This window comes from Macrosteles quadrilineatus, unplaced genomic scaffold (genome assembly GCF_028750875.1).
Source record: "Macrosteles quadrilineatus isolate MER2022 unplaced genomic scaffold, UCM_ALF_1.0 Scaffold_1__1_contigs__length_201487025, whole genome shotgun sequence".
In the NCBI taxonomy this organism is placed as follows: domain Eukaryota; kingdom Metazoa; phylum Arthropoda; class Insecta; order Hemiptera; family Cicadellidae; genus Macrosteles; species Macrosteles quadrilineatus.
The window spans coordinates 136,570,142-136,593,377 of record NW_026542594.1 but is presented as its reverse complement, the minus strand read 5'-3'; the positions used below and the strand labels follow the sequence as shown (position 1 = coordinate 136,593,377).

At 37.5% G+C, this 23,236-nt stretch overlaps 1 protein-coding gene across 5 annotated transcripts in view; it reads left to right on the top strand.

The window, feature by feature from the left end:
• Positions 1-21,863, top strand: part of LOC128985467 (hapless 2) — a 37,210-nt gene extending 15,347 nt beyond the window's left edge. For all 5 annotated transcript variants that reach the window (XM_054404965.1, XM_054405003.1, XM_054404975.1 and 2 more), the window contains 9 exons: positions 881-1,065; positions 2,909-3,156; positions 7,509-7,775; positions 9,608-9,806; positions 10,811-10,940; positions 12,481-12,552; positions 20,113-20,185; positions 20,385-20,566; positions 21,434-21,863. In XM_054404965.1, the coding sequence (XP_054260940.1) occupies positions 881-1,065; positions 2,909-3,156; positions 7,509-7,775; positions 9,608-9,806; positions 10,811-10,940; positions 12,481-12,552; positions 20,113-20,185; positions 20,385-20,566; positions 21,434-21,580 (1,503 nt within the window). In that variant the 3' untranslated portion in view covers positions 21,581-21,863. The remainder of the gene's footprint in view (positions 1-880; positions 1,066-2,908; positions 3,157-7,508; positions 7,776-9,607; positions 9,807-10,810; positions 10,941-12,480; positions 12,553-20,112; positions 20,186-20,384; positions 20,567-21,433) is intronic.
• The last annotated feature ends 1,373 nt before the right edge of the window (positions 21,864-23,236 follow it).

The window sequence follows — 23,236 nt, the reverse complement described above, 5'->3', positions numbered from 1 at the left end:
TATCTACAAGACCACGGGATATAAACTGTGGTAAAATCAAAACTAATAACTTTATCGTGGTGTAAAACATTAATAATGCCAATTAAAAGTTTGACTCAGGGAAAAGTGTACAAGCAAATTATATATGAAAACAAACTTAAGAGCTAATGTGTCTTTAATATTTAAAGTGTGATAAAAAAAATGGCCCTTTTATTGAGCTTCGTGCCCTTAGGAGAGTATTATGGAAAAACTGAAAACTGATATTTTTCCACGAAGGTTTACATGAAGCACTTTTATTTAAGTATGCGGTTGATAAATGTTTGGCTTACACTTTTCTCAATAGTTCGTGATCCTTATTAGCTTTATATATAGATCCTGAGGTATATGTAAACGTAAATTTTGAAGCTTACCACAAAAAATATTTAAATACAATAATACAGCCATCTTCAAAAACTTTGTGAATTTCGTTTTTTTACATAATGTAAAAACAGAAGACAATAATATAAACTGGTAGGCCTGTGTCACACATTTTTTATTTATGTTTGGTTTGATTATGATGATGAACTTGTCTAGCCCTCTTCCTTGCACATTTTCTCATCAATAATATCATCATATTTTAATATCTTTGCCAAACCCAGTTCCATAAGTGACACCTTTTTTGTCTCACCTTCACATTACCTCAGCCTAGTCGCACAGATTAAATCCATTGGTTATCAGGCAGGATTTGAACCCAGGACCTCTACCACTAGACCAGCTCGCTCCTGTAAAAGGCAACCTTGGCTAGTAGGCTAGTTAAGTAAATCGTCTATTTTAGTAAAATTACTGTAGGAAATCAACAATAAGTAAAAATAAGCCATACAAAGAATTTAAAAAACGATTAGAAATCAAAATTTGCCTATAGGAAGCAGCCAAAGCTGGAAAATCTGGACATTATTTCCTGAAGAACTTCATTGAAGTGACAGACCAAGCCATTCTGCAGAACACCACAAGTAACCAAGTGGTGCTGAGAGCGCCTTACTTTAAGAGGTATCAGAGCCACGTGGTGATAGAGATGAATGCTGACCACATTGAGATTATTGGTGACAAGTAAGTATTTACCATGTGTTATGTTATGTGATTTCTACTGAAATGTCAAATATTTCATTAGCTGTTCTACTTAAGATTGTTTTTGTTTATTATGTAATGTTTACAGTTTTGTGTTAGGCCTAACCCTTTGGGTGCCAGAAATTTATTGGTACTTTCCGAAATGTGCCAGAGTTTTTTTACTAGGTATGTCTAAAAAAGTGCGAGGCTTTCCTGGGGGCGAAGCGTAGTGCGCAAGAAAAAAAATCGGTAAAAGTATAAATTTTCATCCCAAAAGTGCCATGGAACGATATATCGTGCCTCGTTCGTATGATAAATCGATTGAAATCATCGTTGTTTTATAATAACAACCGAGTCAACCGATATGCCCATTAAAACTCACATGATCGAAAGTCGCACCGGCTCAATATATCGTTGCAATGTATTTTTCGATAAGACTACCAACGACGATATATCGTTGTGAAGTATTTTTCAGATATGTTGTGCAAAACGATATATCGTTGCGTGGCACTCAAAAGGGTTAATTCTTTAAGCTAAAAATGTAGTAGATTTTTAAGTTGAATAAAACCATATTAATTTGATTTTTTTAAATTTCTTTTCATCACAATTTATTCAACTTAAACTTTTATTTATAGTATAACAAGTAACAAGTTCTTTTATAATACTAAATGGATAAATAATTCAAGCCTGAGTGTCTATCTTTGGACCCTAATGACCCTCATTCTGATCCTCAGTAGAAACATTGGAAAACCACTTTTGAGAATTTCATAGAAGAAATGTGCTGCAGAAAATGCCAACTAAAACTTATAACTAATTATGTGGACTACAACATACATGAAATGAAATAATCTCAGAAGCTGATTCCTATACCAAAGCTATATCTTGACAAACTTTTTATAAAGCCTACTAACGAGATGTATTCACGTCATCAACTGGCCACTAGAAGACAGTAATCTGGAGAAAATATTGATCAGTATCTTCGAAAACTCAAAGAACTTAGTAAAACATGCAATTTTAAGTCTGTCACTGCTAATGAAAATCTTAATGATTACATAAGAGACACTTTCATTCAAGGATTAATATCACAATCCATTCGACAAAGACTACTTGAAAATCTAACTTTGGCTTATAATCAAGCCATTACCTTGGAATCAGCTGAAAATCTGGTGGTTTCATATATTTCAAGCTCTTGTAACTCTATATCTCAGTCTACTCCTAAAAATGTTGATGTTACTGATACCAATGTTTCTCAGGCAGCTTCTGATTCGTCTTCACACCAATTATCCTCGTTGAGAAGAGGCAAATGTTTCTTTTGTGTTCTTTTCAAATGAGGCAAAATTCTGATCTTTTTCTGCGGCCATGTGGACATTATCATTGTCTTCTGTGATCGCGGCAATATTCTGATCAAACCTAGAGCGGCTCTGTAGATATCATCATCATCTTCTTCTATTGCAGCAAAATTCTTGCAGTTTTCCGCAGTCAGGTGGACATTATCATCGTCTTCCGTGATCGCGGCAATATTCTGATCATACCTAGCGGCTCTGTAGATATTATCATCATCTTCTTCTGTGATCCTGAAAAATTCTGATCATTCCTCGCGGCCGTGTGTAGACATATTATCGTCTTCCGCGGTCACGGAAACGTCACTGTTGTCATGCGCAATTGCTGTAAATTGAAAATTCCAGGTAAAAAAAATTCACGCATAATTCTCGGTTAAAAAAAGCTGACGCATAATACCCGGATTTCCCGGTCGGTGGACTCTCTATAATGTTTTTGTGAAAGATTTGTATTTCACTAAATAATATAGGCCTATGTTTGAAAACTAAAAAAGAGAGCTATTTTTCAGGTCTGAAGGTCAAATAACAGAAGTTTATGCTGATGCTACATCAGAGAAAGTAACGATAGTGAAAGCTGTTGTGACCAACCTCGGTATTGCATCAGATTATTTTGGAGTGGATTTTTCAAACTGCACATCTCGTCTCGGACCGTCAGACTTTGATAAGCCAGGCAAGGATGAGATCCCACCCCAACATCGCATCACTTACACCGCCATGATATCCTCCCCTCTCAAAAACAGGAGGGTCGATTGTAAAAGTAGGTAGTATTTAAATTAATAACCTAGGTTTTAGGTTAATTAGGTGTTTAATTAATTAAGGTGTCTATCTGATAGACACCTGATTGACCCATGCAGGTAAAGTATGTGGTATCTCTACAAGAACTGAAACTGAATATTGAATAAGAGGTTAATCTACCTTAATTTCGTCTATCGATCCTTTACTTCTTCTAAGGGCGGATGGCAATCTATTCAGCGACTATCGGCTTCTTCAGATCCTTGTCAAAACATCAATCTTATCTTATAGTGAGGTAATCAAAACATTAAATACTTAGACACAAACATTTAGACAAAACATAAAAATAAATATTTGACTACTACCTGTGGCCACATTAAGGCACTTGGTTCAGGTACCTAGGTTAGCGTTCTAGCCTCTAATCTTGGTTGGGGGTTTGGGGTGGTTGAATCGTACCCCCCTGGTATTTTTCTCCCCTCAGGTTAGTGACGTCACAATGACGTCTCATTTCCTCGAACCAAAGCGGTGTGTACAGGCCGGAAGTGTACCCCCTCATAAAACTTACAATATGCACGAGTGATTTGATTAAATCCATCCGCATTTAAAAAACTATACGGGCCGGAATCGTACCCTCTCTAGTTATAACTCACGCTTATTTGGTCAATGTAGGTGGTGGAATTGTACCCCTGTCAGTGAAGTCCTTCTAGGACCGGAATTGTACACCCCTGGAATTGTACCCCCCTGGAATTGTACCTTCGCCTATTGACTCAGACCTCTTCATACACTGAAATTGAAATGGACGAGGTAGCAGGGAGCAATCTATAATATTTAATAGGCCAACATGAATTTTGTGATAATTGTTTTGAAGCTGCCATGCATCTGATGAAATTGTTTAAGGTGTCATTGGATAGGTCGTGACATGTAGATTTGCCATCAATCAAAAAATGTTTGAAATTTCATCAGGGCTCTGCCCCAGTGGCCTTCACAATGTTAACATTGTCTCACTCACTCCAGATTTGCAACGTGAAGGCACGAAATAGTGAGCGTGCAACATGCAGGCAAGGTCGTATGCGCGCGAAATACGTTATTGGCAGCACTGGCTGTAAATCAGCTGGTCAGCTGTTGTACTGTTACATCATTAAAAATGTCGTATCAAAAGTTCACTTCTGTGTAAAAAATATGTTACGTTTCTTTACCAATTTATTTGTTTTATGGTAACTGTAGGAAAAATATAATGTGCAACTCGAGTGCAAAGTGCAATTGCCTCACTCGAGAAACAATTCCTCACTCGCCTACGGCTCATGAGTAAGTATTTCTCTCAAGTGAGTCAATTGCTCACTTTGCTCACTAGTTGCACAAATAACTATTGTTTTACTGAAACTAAATAACATTATATTGTTTAATCGATTCTTCTTGATCAATCGAGTGGAGAGTACCAATATTGAAGGGACAATAATATTTCATCCAATTGTATCTATTTTAAGGGATTGATGGCACCTGAATTCTTCTGTATGATAATTTATGATAGGTGCACAAGAATAATAATCAGAAGTTATTAATATTGGTTTAAAAAAGGTTTTTCATCTAAAAAAAAAAGAATTATTTGATTATATTGAATGGGTGGGTCCTAAAAATTCTGGAAAATGCCATTGTTGTGTTTAACAGGAATCTTGATATGTCGTCAGACTTATTAAGGAGTGACTGTAGGTAAAGGAATGACTTTTGCTTTGAAAAATATGTGGAAAAAATGTGCAAAAAAATGATAGGTGCCTTCACGAAATTAGCAGGACAGGCCAAAGCCAATAGAGGCATGACTGGGAAGCATTTGATGACTCTGTACAAAGGGTGTTTGAGCCAGCAATGCTTTACGGCTGTGAGTTTGGGGGTAAAGATGCTAGAAAATAAAATTGAAAAGAAAACTTTTGAGTGTGCAAAGAAGAGTTTTGTTGAAAGTGGGGAAATCAATGAAACCATACAACACAGTACCCCATGATACAATTAGGGTTTTGACCGGAGCCATACAACTCAACTTGCTCATTGAAGAAAGGCTTAGGATTTTACAAGACAAGGCCGTGGGTAGGACTACATCGGAAAGCAAGAGTGCATGGAGAGAGGAGACATCAGATAAGTGGCAAATGCGCTGGGAGCAGATAAGAAAGAAAGGGAAACGTTCGGATACATGCCAATCATGAGAAGACTGGAACAAGATTGGGAGATGGGCCATTATTGAACGCTGTTTGTCACAGGACATACAAAAATTTCAAGGCGAATATGTAGAGATTTAACTTGGTAGAACCCAAGTAGCAGAAAAACGAGAGAAAAAATTGTTTTGATATCAATTTTAAACTTATATTAAAACCGTTATTAATATGAGTATAGTTGACAACTGGCACATTTTAAAATTGTTTAAAAATTGTTTTAACTATATTGCAACACTTTTAAACAATTAAAAAACTGTTTTTACAACAATTTTACAATTGACTTTACAACAATTTAAAAATTGTTTTCACATATCCCCATGGGATGGTTGGTCCCATCCCATGGGATGGTTGGTCCCATCCCATGGGGATATCCTACATAAAACACAAAATAATAAAGTTTTTGTATGAAATGCATATTTATCAGTTGAGTATTTTGGTTAAATAGTTCATAAAAACAAATTTTGATAAAAAATAGAATCAAAGTACATTTCTTTCCCCGGCGGGTCTTGAACCCCAGACCTCCAGTTTATGAACCCCTTACCTTACCTTACCTCTGAGCTATATGTGATTGTTGATATTTGATGTTTTCAATTGGTCAAAGAGGAGCCGACAGTTGCAATGAATACTTTAAATATTTTTGTTACTATGATTATGTTTAGGCATCAAGTTGTTGAATTGTTTTGGGAGTTGAGGAGGATACCGGCATTTGAATATAGATGAATTAATTAACATTACTAATGTTATTATAATTATTGTTATATGATAATTTCATCTTTCCCCTTAAATTGTTCAATTACTAAAAATTTACTCAAATAAGTTAAAAGAAATAAAACAAAAAAAAAGAGTAAATATCAGTTGTTATGAACTTACAGTCGGGACCACGAAAGTTTGCAGTTGGCGGCAGCCAATCACAAGACCAGGCTAGTGCGACGTTGCCATATCGCCCATTTACGACATTAATTAAAATAATAAACAATATTTTCAAATCAGCTGGTATTATTAGATTTGGCAACACCGCTCTGTTGGCTCCTCCACTCATTGGCTCCTTCCTCAACTGCAAACTTTCGTGGTCCCGACTTTAGTTGTAAATTTTGATTGTGTGCATGAATCAAAAGTTTGTATCAATTGTTTAATCGATTGTAGCTTATTCTTGCCTTCTTGTAAATAGTTTGATATATTGATAGTAATTTTCAGTTCATGAACATTTTCTTTCCAACAATCTAGCCTACTACTTTGGTGCGAGGCACCCGCAAAATGCCACTCACCGGGCTAGTAACGTTATGTTATATACTAATATTATCTTGTTATCTGTTACATTGTATAGGATTAAAATATGGCTAATTACGACATTTCAAAATTGACGTAGGGCTTTTTATCTGAATTTTTGAAGTTTTAAGGTGAGTATGGGGTAAATTTTGTGAAAAAAGTTTTATTAAATAACAATAATTACAAAACAAACCAAGCAATCATGTAATTAGGTATCCATATGGTTCGAAGCGAAGTATAGTGGTGAACCGAAATCTTAAACCAATCTCTTCGAAATAATATTTCCTTTGAACAATCACTATTTTCTGTACATACAGCTTTAAAAATCGCTCGAACATGTCACTTTAGATTTCAACAATTCACTACTATTTCATTTTAATTATACCACTTAAGTTCATTGAAATACAATTAATTGAAGATGTTACTTACAGGGAGGGGGGGGGGGTACAATTCCAAACACCGTACACAAACCATGCTATCTTTCCAAGAAAGGGGTACAATTCCAGGGATTACTATTCCAGGGGGTACAATTCCGGGCCGTACATCTCCTGATCTTTTTAATTTCTAATATAATTATCCGGTTGACTGATCAATTGCCTACATTAAATAGATTAGATTCCGTTAAAGTGTACGGGATGAAATTGTACCTCCTCTAGGTGTGACGTCAACGATCAGCAGGGGTTACGAATCGATTCCAGGCTAAGTTTTCAATGCTTGCATGGATACAATTAATTTTAGTAACACATTTATATAAAATTGTGTAAACTGGGTCCATGTATGTTGAGTGGAAACTGGAGAGTGTAATATAACCATTAGAAAGACTAAAACACATACTGCTCAGACTTTCCCAATTCTTTAGACTGCCTTGCTACCCTCTCTCTGTCAGAGACTACAAATGTTGTTGTTTCAGTGGTGTTGTACAACCTGGACCATGAGGTGGTGGCCTCTCGCCAGATCATCATAGTCCAAGGCCAGCGCTGCATGTGTGTGTGGCACTGTCAGTGTGTGTGCTACAACCACCCTTCCCAGGGACTGCCTTGCTACCCTCTCTCTGTCAGTGACTACAACAACGCTGGCTTCCCGGGTCATCTGCCCGTCACTCTTGGATCAGACTGTTCAACACTGTTTACAGTTCTGCATGCACTACTTTGGTTTTTTGTATTTCTTCTTTTGTTTGGTGAGCTACTATCTTAGTAATTTTAATTTTACTCTCTTAAATTTAGGATACCCTCTGGGTTGTTTGTTTTGAGGTACATGTTAACATTTGTCTTGATAGACCATCATAAGCTTAGTGAACTATAGTTTCACATAATCTTACATTGCCTGTGCATTCATTTTTTAGGGGTTGTCCTGCAAACTAGACATTAAAAAACATGTTCAAACTCCAAAAGCAAGCAAGCAGGTTAGTGTTTGTCTAATCCATTGTTGCCATTAATGGAGGAAATTAAGGGAAGCTGGGGTGGTAGAACTGGGAGAAGAGGTAAATCTTAGAAACCTTTTCCCGTGCTAGAAAGCATAGAAAAATGGAGAATGCAGCAACCAGCTGACCTCTGTAAAGAATGAAACAGTCAGTAACAAATCATCTCACATCATTATACATTCATCCTTCACTCTTATTTATAGATTAAAATACACACTTAGGTGGCGTCTCCATCTCAATGATTGATAATTTTGATAGTTAACTGAAAGCACAAAAATATGTCAAATAACACTTATAATAATATATTTACACTTATATTGTTTAGTCACAAGACGGTAAATACATATAAAAGATGGTAAGTGATGATTATTTGACTGTTCTTAACTTGTATTAAATTTAATCTGATGTATTAGAAATATTAGATCATCAAAATGGCCTGTGATATAGATGTGGTTTGGCTCAGTAATTAATTTAAGTTTAATATTATTCACCTGAGAATGTCGCACGCATCAATAAATTGATTATATTGAGCCTCAACGATCCTTCTGAGCCCAGTACCGTTACTATTAATAATAGTACATGCTTCAACTACAGTATATGTTAAGGATTGTCTGATCAGGCACATAAGTTCAAAACCCAATCCTGGGGCTATCAAACTGAATCATAAGATAACTTCGTCGCAAAAACATACCGTGGTAATAAGGTATTGTGGGTATTTTGCCTGGTGATTTTCGTTGAAGGCAGCTTGGGAGGGGTGAGCATATGTTCATCCCCCCCCCCTCCCTCCTAGTCTACCCTATTTCGTGACTCTGTTATCAACATATATCTAATTTTGAAACAAGATACTTTTTGCCAAAGTATTATTCATGCCCTTAAAGTTGCTTGAATTCTTAAGCCCTGTAAAAATTTACGCTTTCTAATATATTGTACAGTAACAGTACTGTGTTAGAGTAGAGTAATGCGCCGAGTATATTGTTGAATGTTTTGAAGATGTTGTCAATTGAAATGCTAAAAACATGTTGTCTGACAATACGGATTCTGAATTGTAAATTGAAAAAGTTCCAATTTGTCCATTAGTTAGATATAATTCGGTTCCTATTGTTAAATTACGTTTTCAATTAAACATTTGATTTTTATTGTCAGCAAGTTCGATTTTCTTTACCTCAACCTTACTAAATACTTAAAATTTTCGTTTGATGTGGTAAGGGTAAATTGCCAAGAAAACTGACGGGGAGAGGTTTGAGTGGAGGGCAGAATAAATAGGGGGGAACTGCTCCTCTGGCTTGGGGAGGGGGAATTGCGCCTCTGGCTTTGGATGGGTACCTTCGATAAAACTTGTAAGGAAGTATTCAGTTGAAGTCAAGTTTGGGTGTACGAAATTTAAGTGTCAAATTTATTGTATTATGAACAGTGCACACGTTTCATAAGGAAATCTATGAGTTGACAAAAGTGTACTTTGTTTGCAGGTTTGACTTGAAAGTTTTTCTTATTATGGAGGTGTACTCTAAAATTTTTTTTAATATAAAAAATCAGTGATACATTTCTGAACTTAACTTTTAATATTGGTTATTATGAGATTGTGTTTGTAGGGCTTATCAAGGCTGTTTTGGGACTTTGCATCTCCAATGTTGCACTCTGGGGACTGTGGTATCTTCTGCCAGATGAAGCTAAGTGTCTTCAGGTCTACCAGGAGCCTCAGTATGCCTGCTGTCCCCTCGTACGAGACTGTGATGACTTCCCGATACATCCTTACTCCTACAAGAGATCTCAAGTTCACTTCTTACCCTGGTAAACACATTTGTTCATTAAAGTAGTATCATAGACAAAAAGAATGAAATATAGACTGTCAGCCGTGCTACGGTTGCCATGGTTACCATAGGTTCCGGCGCACACCGCTGTAGTTTACGTAGCGCGTACGCCGTAACTACCGTTGTGCTCCAAGCGGTGTGCGCCAGAACATATGGTAACCGCAGCACAGCTGACGGTCTATATTTAATTCTTTTGTCTATGGTACTATATACTTAATGTAGATGTAGGTATTTTATTTTTTTTTTACTATTCTTGAAATGTGGTTGGTTTGACCACATTTTCCCCTGTTATCAAATATTAGATATAACTGGTGCACATGTTGTTTTTAGCAATCTTAGCAAAATATTAAAAGCGATATTTCAAAACTAATAACAGTCACAATTTCCGATGCCTTAAAAGAGTCAACTCAAAGATAGTGTAATCAATCCTTCACTCCAGTTATCGAAACTGGAAACAAACTCACTCTGAAAACGAACGCTCACTCCACTCCAGTTATCGAAACTGAAAACAAACTCACTCTGGAAACAAACACTCTTGTGTGTATCATGTGTTTACTATGAACAGCTGTAATTAATACAAATTATTCGTCTGTTTAAGTAAACAAAATCTTTTCTTCATAAGAAATACATTGGGATTTTGATGGCCTGTGGGGCAAAGCCCAAAGGCTTTTATTACAGGATGTGGTGAAAGGGGGCGTTTACACAAAAAGTACTTAATTTTGACACCTCGTTTGTAAAAATCCGTCCATTATTAACGGAGGAGTAGTGTTTCGTAGAAATTGCCTTCACGTATTATATATAAGGATGTAAAAGTAGCCTGTCAGGAAAAAATTAAAAAGTTTCCAATGATTTGACGAGAGCCAACATACTGTTTGTTATTTTGAGCATATCCATTGATTTTTTAATAAATGTCTCTTTACTTTGCTACCAGTCTACTAAAAAATTGTTTAATAAATCAAGCTTTTAATTTTTATTTTGTTTCAGGTACTCCGAGTTCATAGTTAATGTGTTTTTCTTCATTTGTGTGTTCCGGAGCTGCATATGTGATTACGGTTTTCCCGGAGGCAATGCTGGTGGATATTACTATCGGGATTGTGGCTACACTAAACGCAGAGTATGTCATTCTTTCTAAGATCTCTCCAGGCTTACTATTCCCAGTGTCTTACAACAGTTAATACATATTATTAAATCCTTACCTATCTAGGTTATTTCCAGGAACTATACAGTCTTAATAATATTTTTATCATTATTTTCTTCTTTGTTAAATACTGTATAGAACCATGTATTTTTCAATTTAGTCAACTCAGAATTGAAACAATCAGAGTTCCTATCTAGAAACTTGAGGTTGCATCACTCAAGCTAGTTATCGGTAGTCAAAATGAACAAATTAAATATTAATAAGAGTAAAGGGCTATCAAAAGCTAAGTAATCAAAAAAATTTTGTTATAATGCCAAAGAAGTTTGCCGTTTTTTTTGTGTTATTTAATTTTGTATCAAACAAAACTGTTTGCAACGTAATAGCTTGCCTTTTTTTTTTAGATCTACAGTAGACACCCTCTTATCCGTACTCCTCGGGACCGAAGCCAGTACGGATAATGGTTTTTCCGGTTAAACCGACGTCCCCAAAAACTCGTTAAAACAGACCGTTTGAATGCATACTGTATAAGCCAATAATGTTTATTACTAGGGATAGACGAGATTGAAATTTTAGTTCGAGACGAGACGAGACGAGATTTTTTATTTCTCATAAAATTTCGAGACGAGATCGAGACGGGATTTCCCTTCTCATACACAACGGGAAATGCACGTTCAAAATTTTTACCTGATTTTGTAACATTGTTAGATGACTGTTTAAATACAAAAATAATGATAATAGGCAAGAATATTTACAATCTTTTATTAAAAAACATCAGCATAACATTTTTTTATTAATCACGCCTAACTTATTAAAAATGCCTACGATTAGGAAACATAGTGATATCAGTTAGGATAGAGTTCAACTTATCCTAAAATAAAATAAATCATAAAATAAAAGCAATATTAATTTTTATAAAATAGTTACTTGTTTTGACTTTTTATAGTAATAAAACATTCCTCACACTGCTTACACTTAACAAAACTTCTCAAATGTTATTAAAGTAATATTATTAAAATAATTAAAGTAATATTTACATTTATAGAATTAATTAAATAAGAACGCCTTCGCAAAGGAAACGCAACTACAACACGCTCCTGTATTGCGGGTATTGCATTGACTTTCTGCAGGCGTTTTTAATTTTTTTTTTTTTTTTTTTTAATTCTCGTCTCGATAAAAATCTCGGCCAAAAAGAAATCTCGTCTCGTGTAACGAGATTTAAAATTTCCCGAAAATTTCCCGAAATTTCGAGGCTTGACCATCCCTATTTATTACGTATTTAGACTGGTCTCAAATCTTTCCCACGAAAACAGTCGTTTCAGTACCGCCCACTTCCTGCCAATCTAGTCCGGTTAAACCGATGGGCTGATAAAAATTGTCCGGTTAAAGAGATGTCATTTCCGCCGAGTGTAGTCTGGTTAAAAGGTGTCCGGATAAGAGGTAGTCTACTGTATACTAAAAGATGAGCATGAACAGTGTGTTTTTCCGTTGATTAGCTTCAGTGTTTTTGCCTTTACAGGGAAGGAGCAAGTATTCACCAGGAAACTCCACTAGGCATGGATCTCCTTGTGCCTCAATATGTTCCAAAAGGGTGAGCAAGTTAAATGTCAACAAAATAAAGTATACTATTTGTCAATCAATTATCATTACTATGTGGTATAGTTATTTAGTTTACACGTATAAATATGGACTAAATGCTTTTAATAATATTCTAGAAAATAATTTTCCATTAATTAATTTACTTACTAAGTGCATCATATTGATACTTACCATTATCATGTAAGAAGACACATCACATCTTATAAATAGACGAGCTGCTTTGCCCATGCTTTGCCAAGGGGGGGGGAGTATGTGAAAGAGAATAATGTTGTTCTGCTGTTTGAAGTAGTTACACATCTATTATGATTCATAATGTGCCTCCAGTATTGATTAAACAACATAAATAAGGTTACTGACCTGTCGTCAATCAATCCTATTGTTTCTAGTGGATAGTTACAGGGTTTCAACCCCATTTTATAAATCCTTTTTCTTTTTGTCAAACATAGATTACTCAGCACTTGTTGTTGTCAAATTTTAAAATACTTCACTCATAACAAAGAAACCCACACAAAGAAACATTTACTTTACAATATTTACAAAATGCGAGGCCTACCAAGGACAAAACTAGCTATCCTCTCAAAACAATAGGATTAATTGATATTGATGCCAGGTCAGTAACCTTGTTTATCTATTATTTACTTTAGAAACAAAACACTACTTATTTACCACTTAGTGTAGTAAAATTCTTTTCTTTAAATTTAAATTCAGACTAGCTGTTACCCGTCGGCTTCACCCTATATAATTTTGTGTTTTATTACTACTAAGAACCCTCTGAAGGCTTAAATTGCCTTTTGCATTAATTTACTGTCTAAATCTTTAATTTACCATTAATTTACTGTATTTTACCAGGTGCGTCAAGAGTGGCACTGATGCATTAAAAAAATACTGTAACTCTATGATTTAGTTTTAAAAGATAATCTTATTTAAAAGCTTACACCTGCTTACTTTCAAAACTCTACTCATAACTTATTTCATGAAGAAAAATCAAAAGAATCCAACAACACAGCTGAGTGTGGCATAACATCCATTACTTTATATTGATGCTTCATGAAAAATATTATAATTCTTCAATTTTAGTGAAGCTTCTTTACCCCTAGCTTACAATATGAATTAATTACAAAGAAAACATTCAACAATATTCTACAAAACTTTCACTACATTTTTTAAATAAACATAACCCTCTACTAAATAACACACATCTTACTAATATTATAAATCTGAAAGTTTGTGAGTTTGTGTGTATGTTTGTGTGTGTGTTTGTGTGTGTGTTTGTGTGTGTGTTGCTCAATCACGCATAAACTACTGGACGGATTGGGCTACAAATTGGCATGATGATAGCTCACATTCCCGATTAACATTAAAGCATATTCTTATCTCAAAAATCCTTTCGGGCTCCGCCCCAGTGGTTCTGTAGTTCCCAATGTTAATCTCATGGGTATTCATATTTAAAGGGAATTAAAGAATTCAGTCAGCTGTTCCAACTAAAAAAAGGCTTTACATTATGCAACATAATCAGACATTCCAAATAGTTCATAAGGTTAACTTCAGAATGCAGCACTTAAAGGTAACGTTAATGCGATTTAAATATCCTAAAGAAATACAGCTGCCATTTTAGTTATTTGTTTATATTTTGGTTTTTTGTTTTTATTTTGGTTTACGCATCTAAATATCGACACGTCATTATGGATTCGATGTTAACTGCTGTTTTGAATTCAAGAAATACATCTTAAAATGCCGAAGAAACGTAAGTCAAATTTATCCCAAAGTTCGCGAAAAGCCAAGCGACAAGCAGCTCACAGATTAGCAGAAGCGCCAGAAGAACGTCAGCGTCGACTTGAGGAGAATGCTCAGCGACTGGCAGCTCACAGGTCAGCAGAAACACCAGAGGAACGTCAGCTTCGATTAAATGAGAATGCTCAGCGACTGGCAGCTCACAGAGCAGTAGAAACACAAGAGGAACGTCAGCTTCGACTATCAGATCAAGCCCACCGGCAGGCCAGCTTGAGAGTAGCTGAAACACCAGAAGAACTTCAGCTTCGACTAGAGGAGAATGCTGAGCGACTGGCAGCTCACAGATCAGCAGAAACACCAGAGGAACGTCAGCTTCGATTAAATGAGAATGCTCAGCGACTGGCAGCTCACAGAGCAGTAGAAACACAAGAGGAACGTCAGCTTCGACTATCAGATCAAGCCCACCGGCAGGCCAGCTTGAGAGTAGCTGAAACACCAGAAGAACTTCAGCTTCGACTAGAGGAGAATGCTGAGCGACTGGCAGCTCACAGATCAGCAGAAACACCAGAGGAACGTCAGCATCGATTAAATGAGAATGCTCAGCGACTGGCAGCTCACAGAGCAGAAGAAACACAAGAGGAACGTCAGCTTAGATTATCAGATCAAGCCCACCGGCAGGCCAGCTTGAGAGTAGCTGAAACACCAGAAGAACTTCAGCTTCGACTAGAGGAGAATGCTGAGCGACTGGCAGCTCACAGATCAGCAGAAACACCAGAGGAACGTCAGCTTCGATTAAATGAGAATGCTCAGCGACTGGCAGCTCACAGAGCAGTAGAAACACAAGAGGAACGTCAGCTTAGATTATCAGATCAAGCCCACCGGCAGGCCAGCTTGAGAGTAGCTGAAACGACGGAGCAGAATGAACGACGTAGACAACAACACGCTGTTCATATGGCATCCCAGCGAGCTACAGAAACTGCTGAGGAAGCTGAATTTCGCAGAAACGTTATTGCGGCAAGGGCTGCCCAACGGCGGCAAACGTTCCACAGGAATACGTGGGGCGTCTTTGAAAATGCTGCCTTAGAGTACGACCCAACTCTAGATTACAGTAGTCATGTTTTGATAAAAGTTGGGCGAATGGATACTGAATGTCGATACTGCAGAGCTTTAAAGTGGAAGGAGGAGCCTGTAGGGATGTGTTGTGCTGGTGGTAAGGTTGCTATTCATCGGCCACAAGAGCCAGTACAACCTATGAAAGAGCTATTCCTCGGTGAGACTAATGAGTCAAAGCGATTTTTGAAAAATATTAGGCGGTACAACACCTGCTTTCACATGACATCGTTTGGGGCAGATACAATAGTGAACATGCCTGGGTTTTCACCAACCTTTACAATTAAAGGGCAAGTCTACCACAAAATTGGGTCCCTACTTCCTGCACCAAATATGCAGCCAAACTTTTTGCAGATATATTTTTATGGAGATGAGGAAGCAGAAACTGATAGAAGATTTGAAATTGTACCAGGGGTTGAAAAACCAACGCTAAGAAAAGTACAGACAGTCCTTCATGAGCATAATAATTTAATCAAAGAGTTTAAAACTGCGATAGAGGTTATGCCGGATGAAAGCTGCAAATTAATAATCCACCCTGATCGCGTCCCTCATGGGCAGCATGAGAGACGATACAACTTACCCACCATAAACGAAGTGGCAGCCATTGTAGTGGGCAATGATCATTCTACAAGTAGAGACATTGTGTTGCACGCCCGCGATGACAAGCTATCCCGTGTCGCGGACACGCATAGGTTCTATGATGCCCTTCAGTATCCGATAATTTTCTGGAATGGCCAAGAAGGATACCACTTTGATATACCCCAAATTAACCCACTCACTAGACAGCCTTTGCCAAATAAAAAAGTGTCATGCATGGATTTTTATGCATTTCAAATCATGGTGTGTGCAAATGAATTCAATTTACTTCTGCGCTGCAATCAACTTTTACATCAATTTCTGGTTGATATGTATGTAAAAATAGAAAGCGAACGTTTGAGGTTTATCTCATTGAACCAGAAAAAGTTACGGGCTGAAAATTACATACACCTGCAGGATGCTGTAAGAAACGACAACAATGTGAATCCTAATGATTTAGGACAGATGGTGATTCTTCCGTCAACTTTTGTTAACAGCCCTCGATATCTTCACGAGTACACGCAAGATGCATTTGCTTATGTCCGTAACTATGGACGCCCGGACTTATTCATCACGTTTACGTGTAACCCCTCTTGGAATGAGATAACTGATGAACTCATGCCTGGTCAGAAAGCTACAGATCGCCACGACCTCATTGCCAGAGTTTTTGAATTGAAAGTGAAAAAACTTATATCTCTGCTCACGAAAGGTAAAGTATTTGGAGATTGCCAGTGCTTTATGTACTCAATAGAGTGGCAGAAGCGTGGCTTACCACACGTACATGTTTTACTGTGGCTTAAAGAAAAATTGCGTCTAAATCAAATGGATGACATAATTAGTGCTGAAATCCCAGATCCTGAAACCGACAAAAAACTGTATGACGCAGTTCTAAAACATATGATCCACGGACCATGTGGCAATTATAATACATCAGCTCCCTGTATGAAGGACAGTAAGTGCACAAAGACGTACCCTCGGGCGCTACTAGATGCCACTCAAACAAATGCGAATGGTTACCCTCTGTATAGACGTGCAGCGCCAGAGGATGGAGGACGCACAGCTACTATTCGAATACGTGGTGGAGAAGAAGTTGTAATAGATAACAGCTGGATTGTGCCATATAATCCCCTACTCCTTAAAATGTTTACTGCCCATGTGAATGTGGAGTATTGTGGCTCTGTACAGGCCATAAAATACATTTGCAAATATATTAACAAAGGGAATGATCAGGCAATATTTAATGTTAGGCAATCCGATAATGTGAACATTGATTCTAGGGATGAAGTGCAGAGTTTCAGAGCTGGACGTTACGTGAGCAGTAACGAAGCAGCGTGGCGTATATTGGGATTTCCAATGCACGAGAGATACCCCACTGTAACCCATCTCGCGGTGCACTTGCCCAATGGCGAGCGTGTCTTCTTCAATGATCAAAATCTCCACGACAGAATCGCTACTCCTCCTATGACGACTTTAACTGCATTCTTCCAACTTTGTCAAAATGATGAATTTTCAAAAACTTTGCTCTATGTTGAAGTACCACGTTATTATATCTGGAATGCATCGGCGAAAGAGTGGAAGCGCCGCAAACAAGGAAAGCCTGTTGAGAACTGGCCGGGAGTAAAAGCTGCAGACGCACTAGGTCGTATATATACCGTACATGTCAGCAACTTTGAGTGCTACTGCTTGCGCATGCTGCTTAATCAAGTACGGGGCCCATCAAGCTTCCACGATCTTAAAACAGTGGGTGGACAAGAACATGCTACATTTAGAAAAGCCTGTGAGGCACGTGGGCTTTTAGAAAGTGACGACCATTGGGACGCTACCATGGATGAAGCCGTGCTGTGCCGATCACCAGCTAAAGTCAGAGAGTTGTTTGCAGTTATAGTAAGTACTTGCGGTCTCTCAAATCCACTTCAACTGTGGGACAAGTACAAGGTTGCATTATCAGAAGATATAGCTCATAGACTCCAAGGTACGCACATAGAATTGATAGTTAATGAGGCTTTAAAGTTAATAGAGAACAAAATAACTAATTTATCAGGGATGAAAATGACAGACTTCGGTTTGCCCACTCCAGAACAAAGGGGAGAATTGTCAAGCGATGTTGTAAGAGAACTGAATTACGATGCCGTTGCCTTAGATATCTTTGTCCATGATATGGAGCCACGTTTGCTTCCCGAACAAAGGCACGTTTACGATGTAATTATACAGCATGTAAATAGTAGTAATGGGGGACTCTTCTTTCTGGACGCACCAGGGGGTACTGGTAAAACATTTGTGTTAAACCTACTGCTCGCCCGACTTCGCAAGGACCGGAACATAGCCCTGGCTGTGGCTTCCTCGGGAATCGCTGCAACGTTGTTGAACGGTGGACGGACAGCACATTCTACTTTTAAATTGCCATTAAATCTAGCAAGCCAAGAGACCCCTACATGCAACATAAGTAAAAATAGCAACCGCGGTGCTCTCCTGCAACAGTGCAAGTTAATTGTGTGGGACGAGTGCACTATGTCGCACAAGCACGCCTTAGAGGCTTTGAACTTCAGCCTGCAAGATATACGCAGCAACCAATCTCTAATGGGAGGTGTTGTAGTTCTGCTCGCTGGTGACTTCAGACAGACACTGCCCGTTATTGAGAGGGGGACACCGGTGGATGAGATGAATGCATGTCTAAAGGCGTCTCAACTGTGGTCCAAGGTAATAAAGCTCCAGCTTACATGTAACATGCGTGTCCAGCTTTTCAACGATTTGGAGTCAGGTGCCTATGCGTCTAAGCTTCTGAAAATAGGAGAGGGTCTCCTAAAAACAGACACAGATGGAAAAATCGAATTTACCAATGATTTTTGTCATCCAGTGACAACAGAGGATGAACTTATTGCTCACGTTTATCCAAACATACAAAGGAATATAAGCAACGAAGAATGGTTATGCGAGAGGGCAGTTCTATCTCCAACAAATGAGTCTGTCAACAACATCAACAAACATATATTGGCAATGTTAGCAGGGGAGTCAAGAATATACACGTCAATAGACACTGTGATGAGCAGTGACGACAGTCCCACTTACCCTGTAGAATTTCTAAACTCATTGGAACTAACAGGCGTGCCTTCCCATAAACTCGAGCTAAAAGTTGGCGTACCAGTTCTGCTGATGCGCAACCTTGATGCACCAAGATTGTGCAATGGCACTAGGCTTCGAGTCACAGAGCTAGGAAGAAACATAGTACATGCCACTATTCTGACTGGAACAGCTAAAGGAGAAAGCGTTTTGATTCCAAGAATCCCGATTATTCCTAATAATCTGCCATTCCAGTTTAGGAGGCTACAGTTCCCGATAAAGGTGGCATTTACGATGACAGTCAATAAGTCACAGGGACAAACGCTTAGAGTTGCAGGAATTCATTTGGGAACACCTTGCTTCTCACACGGTCAGCTATATGTCGGTTGTTCAAGAGTGTCAAGTCCCCAAAACCTGCATATACTGGCTGAGAATAACAAATCTTACAATGTTGTCTATAGGAATGTATTATTGTAATGAATTTACATCAATACAACATAGATTTTTCCAGTTTAAAAAGGTGTTGTTGTATTGTTATTGTTTTATCTGGAATTTGTTGATGAATTATTCTACAAATTAAAAATAGTTTTGTTAAATAAAGAGTTCAATTTGTTAATATTTATTTGGGTGATTACTTCTCTATTTAATTTAAGATGCTAAGTTTATTTAAGTACATAATATATGGAGTATATCAAGTTCGAATAGAAAAAATATAGGGAATGAGATGCTGGATCTAACAATAAGACAAAAAGGTTACGTCGAGCGAAGCCGGCGGGTAACAGCTAGTATTTTCATAATGCAAATAAAGCACCATAAACAACTCTTTCAATTAAATAAAACAACACCTGTTAATTGCATTGGCCAGATTTTTCATTTAATTAATTAAATAATTTAAACTTTAGAAGCATGTAAGCCCTTTGGTAATCGGCCTGTAGAGCAGAGCCCTTAGGAAATTCGTTCATACCAATACTTTATGGCAAATCTACACTTTAAGCTTCATTTTTATTTGCCATACGCTTATATTTTTATTTGGGAAGGCTTTCAACGATGACCAATAATTTGATTATATCTGTTTTAGCAAAATCGCCGGTTTAGAATGACCGCTGGAGCAGAAGAAGAGTTTTTAAACCCAGATCCTCAGTTAGTCAGAGGTAACCAAGTTTTAACTAAATTTTAGATTTTATTCTTACATATTTCTAACATAGGCTACTTGTATGTATGCCAATCAACCAACAAGCATGCTAGCCATTGTATACTTAAAGAAACTTATCTATCTCTTCAGCCTAGTCGCACAATTGCTTATCACTGCCACTAAAACTTTACAACCTCAACAACTCCCTCATACTCTAGATGAGGCATGGGCCAAGCACCTGGTGGCTGAGCTGACCCGGGCGTATGTAGTGTTCCGTGTGCTGACCCGACCTATGGGAGGGGTCAAGTCAGTCCCTGGGATCCCTTACTGTATACGAGGCTTTTTCCTGGAGTCGGACAATGGAGTCTACGAGTTCACTCCTCCCTCTCCACTGATGCAGGTAAGGTTATGTTTAACTTCTCAAACCATTGATACTGAATAAAAATGGAAGATGTGTTGTTTTCACAGATTTAGAAATTTGACTATGTATTTAAAATATACTGTAGTTTGAAAATCAACTGTTTATAGTGACCATTTAAACAAACGTAGAACTCTATGGCTGAACAAAATATCCATACAGAATTTTGTAAGATACAACTATATCCCAATTAATCAAGAAAAGTGCTAGTACCTTACCGTTCTTAGTAACATACCGTGCTATTAATTAACTAATTTTGAATGTAGATGAGTAGGGACATAATGAAGTATTTTAGTGTTCACTTCTTATAGTACCTACTACTACAGTGTCTCACCTATAAATACTAGTACCTTACTTAAGAGTGAAAACTTGATTTATTGTTAGCTGTTTTTTGTTTTGACTAGACCCAACGGGGTGGGGTGCAAGTCACATTGATGTCAGATGTAAAAACGTAATTTATTCTCCGTAAAAGAAGAACGAAAACGTATAACAATAATAAAACAGGGAGTGTGGTTGAGTGGGGTGCCATTCTGTTAGTTTTTATTATCTAAAACTTTACTTTCCATACTATGGATACTTAAAAGTCCAGAAGGAACACAAACCATACATAACACCTTAAAATAATAGTGAAATAATAATCTAAGCTAACTTTGACAAATCTAGTTTTTAGTGGGCTAAGGCTACCCTCTATGACCACTATTTATTTACAGTATACATTAGGATAAAGAATTTTAAACTTTTTACTTGTTAAAAATGGAAGACCAATCACTTTGATTGTACAAAAATATACCGTCCCACAAACTACTAGAACTTTCCCTTCAATTGTGTATGACCGTTGTTGTGTTGCAGATCTGGCAGATGGACGGGTCACCCCTGGACCCTCCTATGAGGCTGGACCCTGGTCCCTTCCACACTCTCTACCACAGTCCAGGGGAGGTACTGGCAGCTCACGAGCTCAGTCCCTGGGCCAAGGGGGTGGTTATCAATGCTCCTTAACAGATCAATCATGGGAAACTCTTCCCTCCAATATAGGAAACAATGTTGAATAATCCTTTGGAATTGTTGATTTAAAATCTACAGAGTAATGTTATTTTAACTGGAGCAGATTTTCAATTGAAGAGGAATTGTTTATGAATTCATGCTAATGAAAACATGTAACTTCTAATTGCTCTTAAGTAAACATTAAAAACAGTCTAAAGTAAACCATTTTGTTGTTCTTTTGAAATATTGGGCTAATTATCTATGTTTATGAAGCTCTATAATAAACAGAACTTTTTGTTCCTAGAAACCGTTTTAGGTCTTGAAATATTAATAGTGTTTTTGATTCTGGTTTGAAATTTCTATAAACCTATATCATATTAAAACTCAAAATCTCGTTGCTTATAGGAAATAATCTCTTGGTAGGCTTGTACCAGGTGCAAGGAATGAAACAAAATCCAATCCTAGTGAAGTGTTTGGTGAGAACATTGTGAGTGACGGAATGGTACGCAAGTGGGTGAGGGTTTTAAAGACGGCCACACCAGCGTTCATGGTGAGCAGCGCACTGGGCGGCCGCCGGCCATCTGTCATTACTGATGAATTGGTGCGTTGCTCATCATGAACGTTGGTGCAGCCAACTTTAAATGCCCTTACCCACTTGCGTACCATTCCGTCACACATAAAGTTCTCGCCATACACTTCGCACTAATTTGTCGATGAATTTCAATGGTTTTCACACCTTCAGCATTTAAAACTTTAATTACATAGTGCACTTCTCAGTCGGCGGCAGTCTCAATTGGCGCCATCATTTTGAATGCTCGAAACCGGATGTAAACACGTCCGATTTTTGTTGAATTTCCGGCACAGGCTTGCCAATAGATGCACAAACTTAGATTAACTTAAAAATGCCAATCGCAGCGCTGGAACGGAGAAATTTAAAAACGGTACTTAATTAAAAAACATGACTCGTAGATTATGTACATTGTGTTTAATAAGGACATACTCCTCTAATGTCTTTATTTACCAAAGCTCCCACTCAGGTCACATACCTACTCTTGTACCACATCGATGTCAGGTGTAAAACTGCAATTTATTCTTTGTAAAATTTTGTAATTTCTCTATTTTGTTATAAAACGTGTTGTAATATCGGGTTATTCATGTGCCTAATAAATGTTTCGTTAGTACACTCTCCTTTAGTGTCTTTCTTTATTCATTCCAAAGCTCACATTCATATCGGTCCCACGCAGCTAGCTACTCTCTAGTACAACATTTCTTGCAGACTCCTACAATCCAAAATTTTACCTGAAACCACGCTAGCACCTGAAAATGAGAGTACTGCTTCTAGACATAAGGTGGGTAAATATTGTGTTTCGGTGCTTAACTGTGTGAGCTATACGGGAAACCACCTCTTCTTCTGATTGGCAAGTCACAAAGGCCTGCATTTGAAGAAAACTTTCCCTCCATGGCCTCCAATATAAAAATAAAATCAAGGCTTGGATGACTGCTGCATTGAACACAGAGTGGGACAAGGACATATTTATTCTTGAAGTAAAAAATAACTAACAATCTGGAAAAGAGGGTTATTGGGGTGGGGAGATTTTTTATCTTTGACCATGTGCTAATTCATCCAGCTGAAGACAACAAAAGGCAATTTTTGAGGAAACTGTTAGTGAT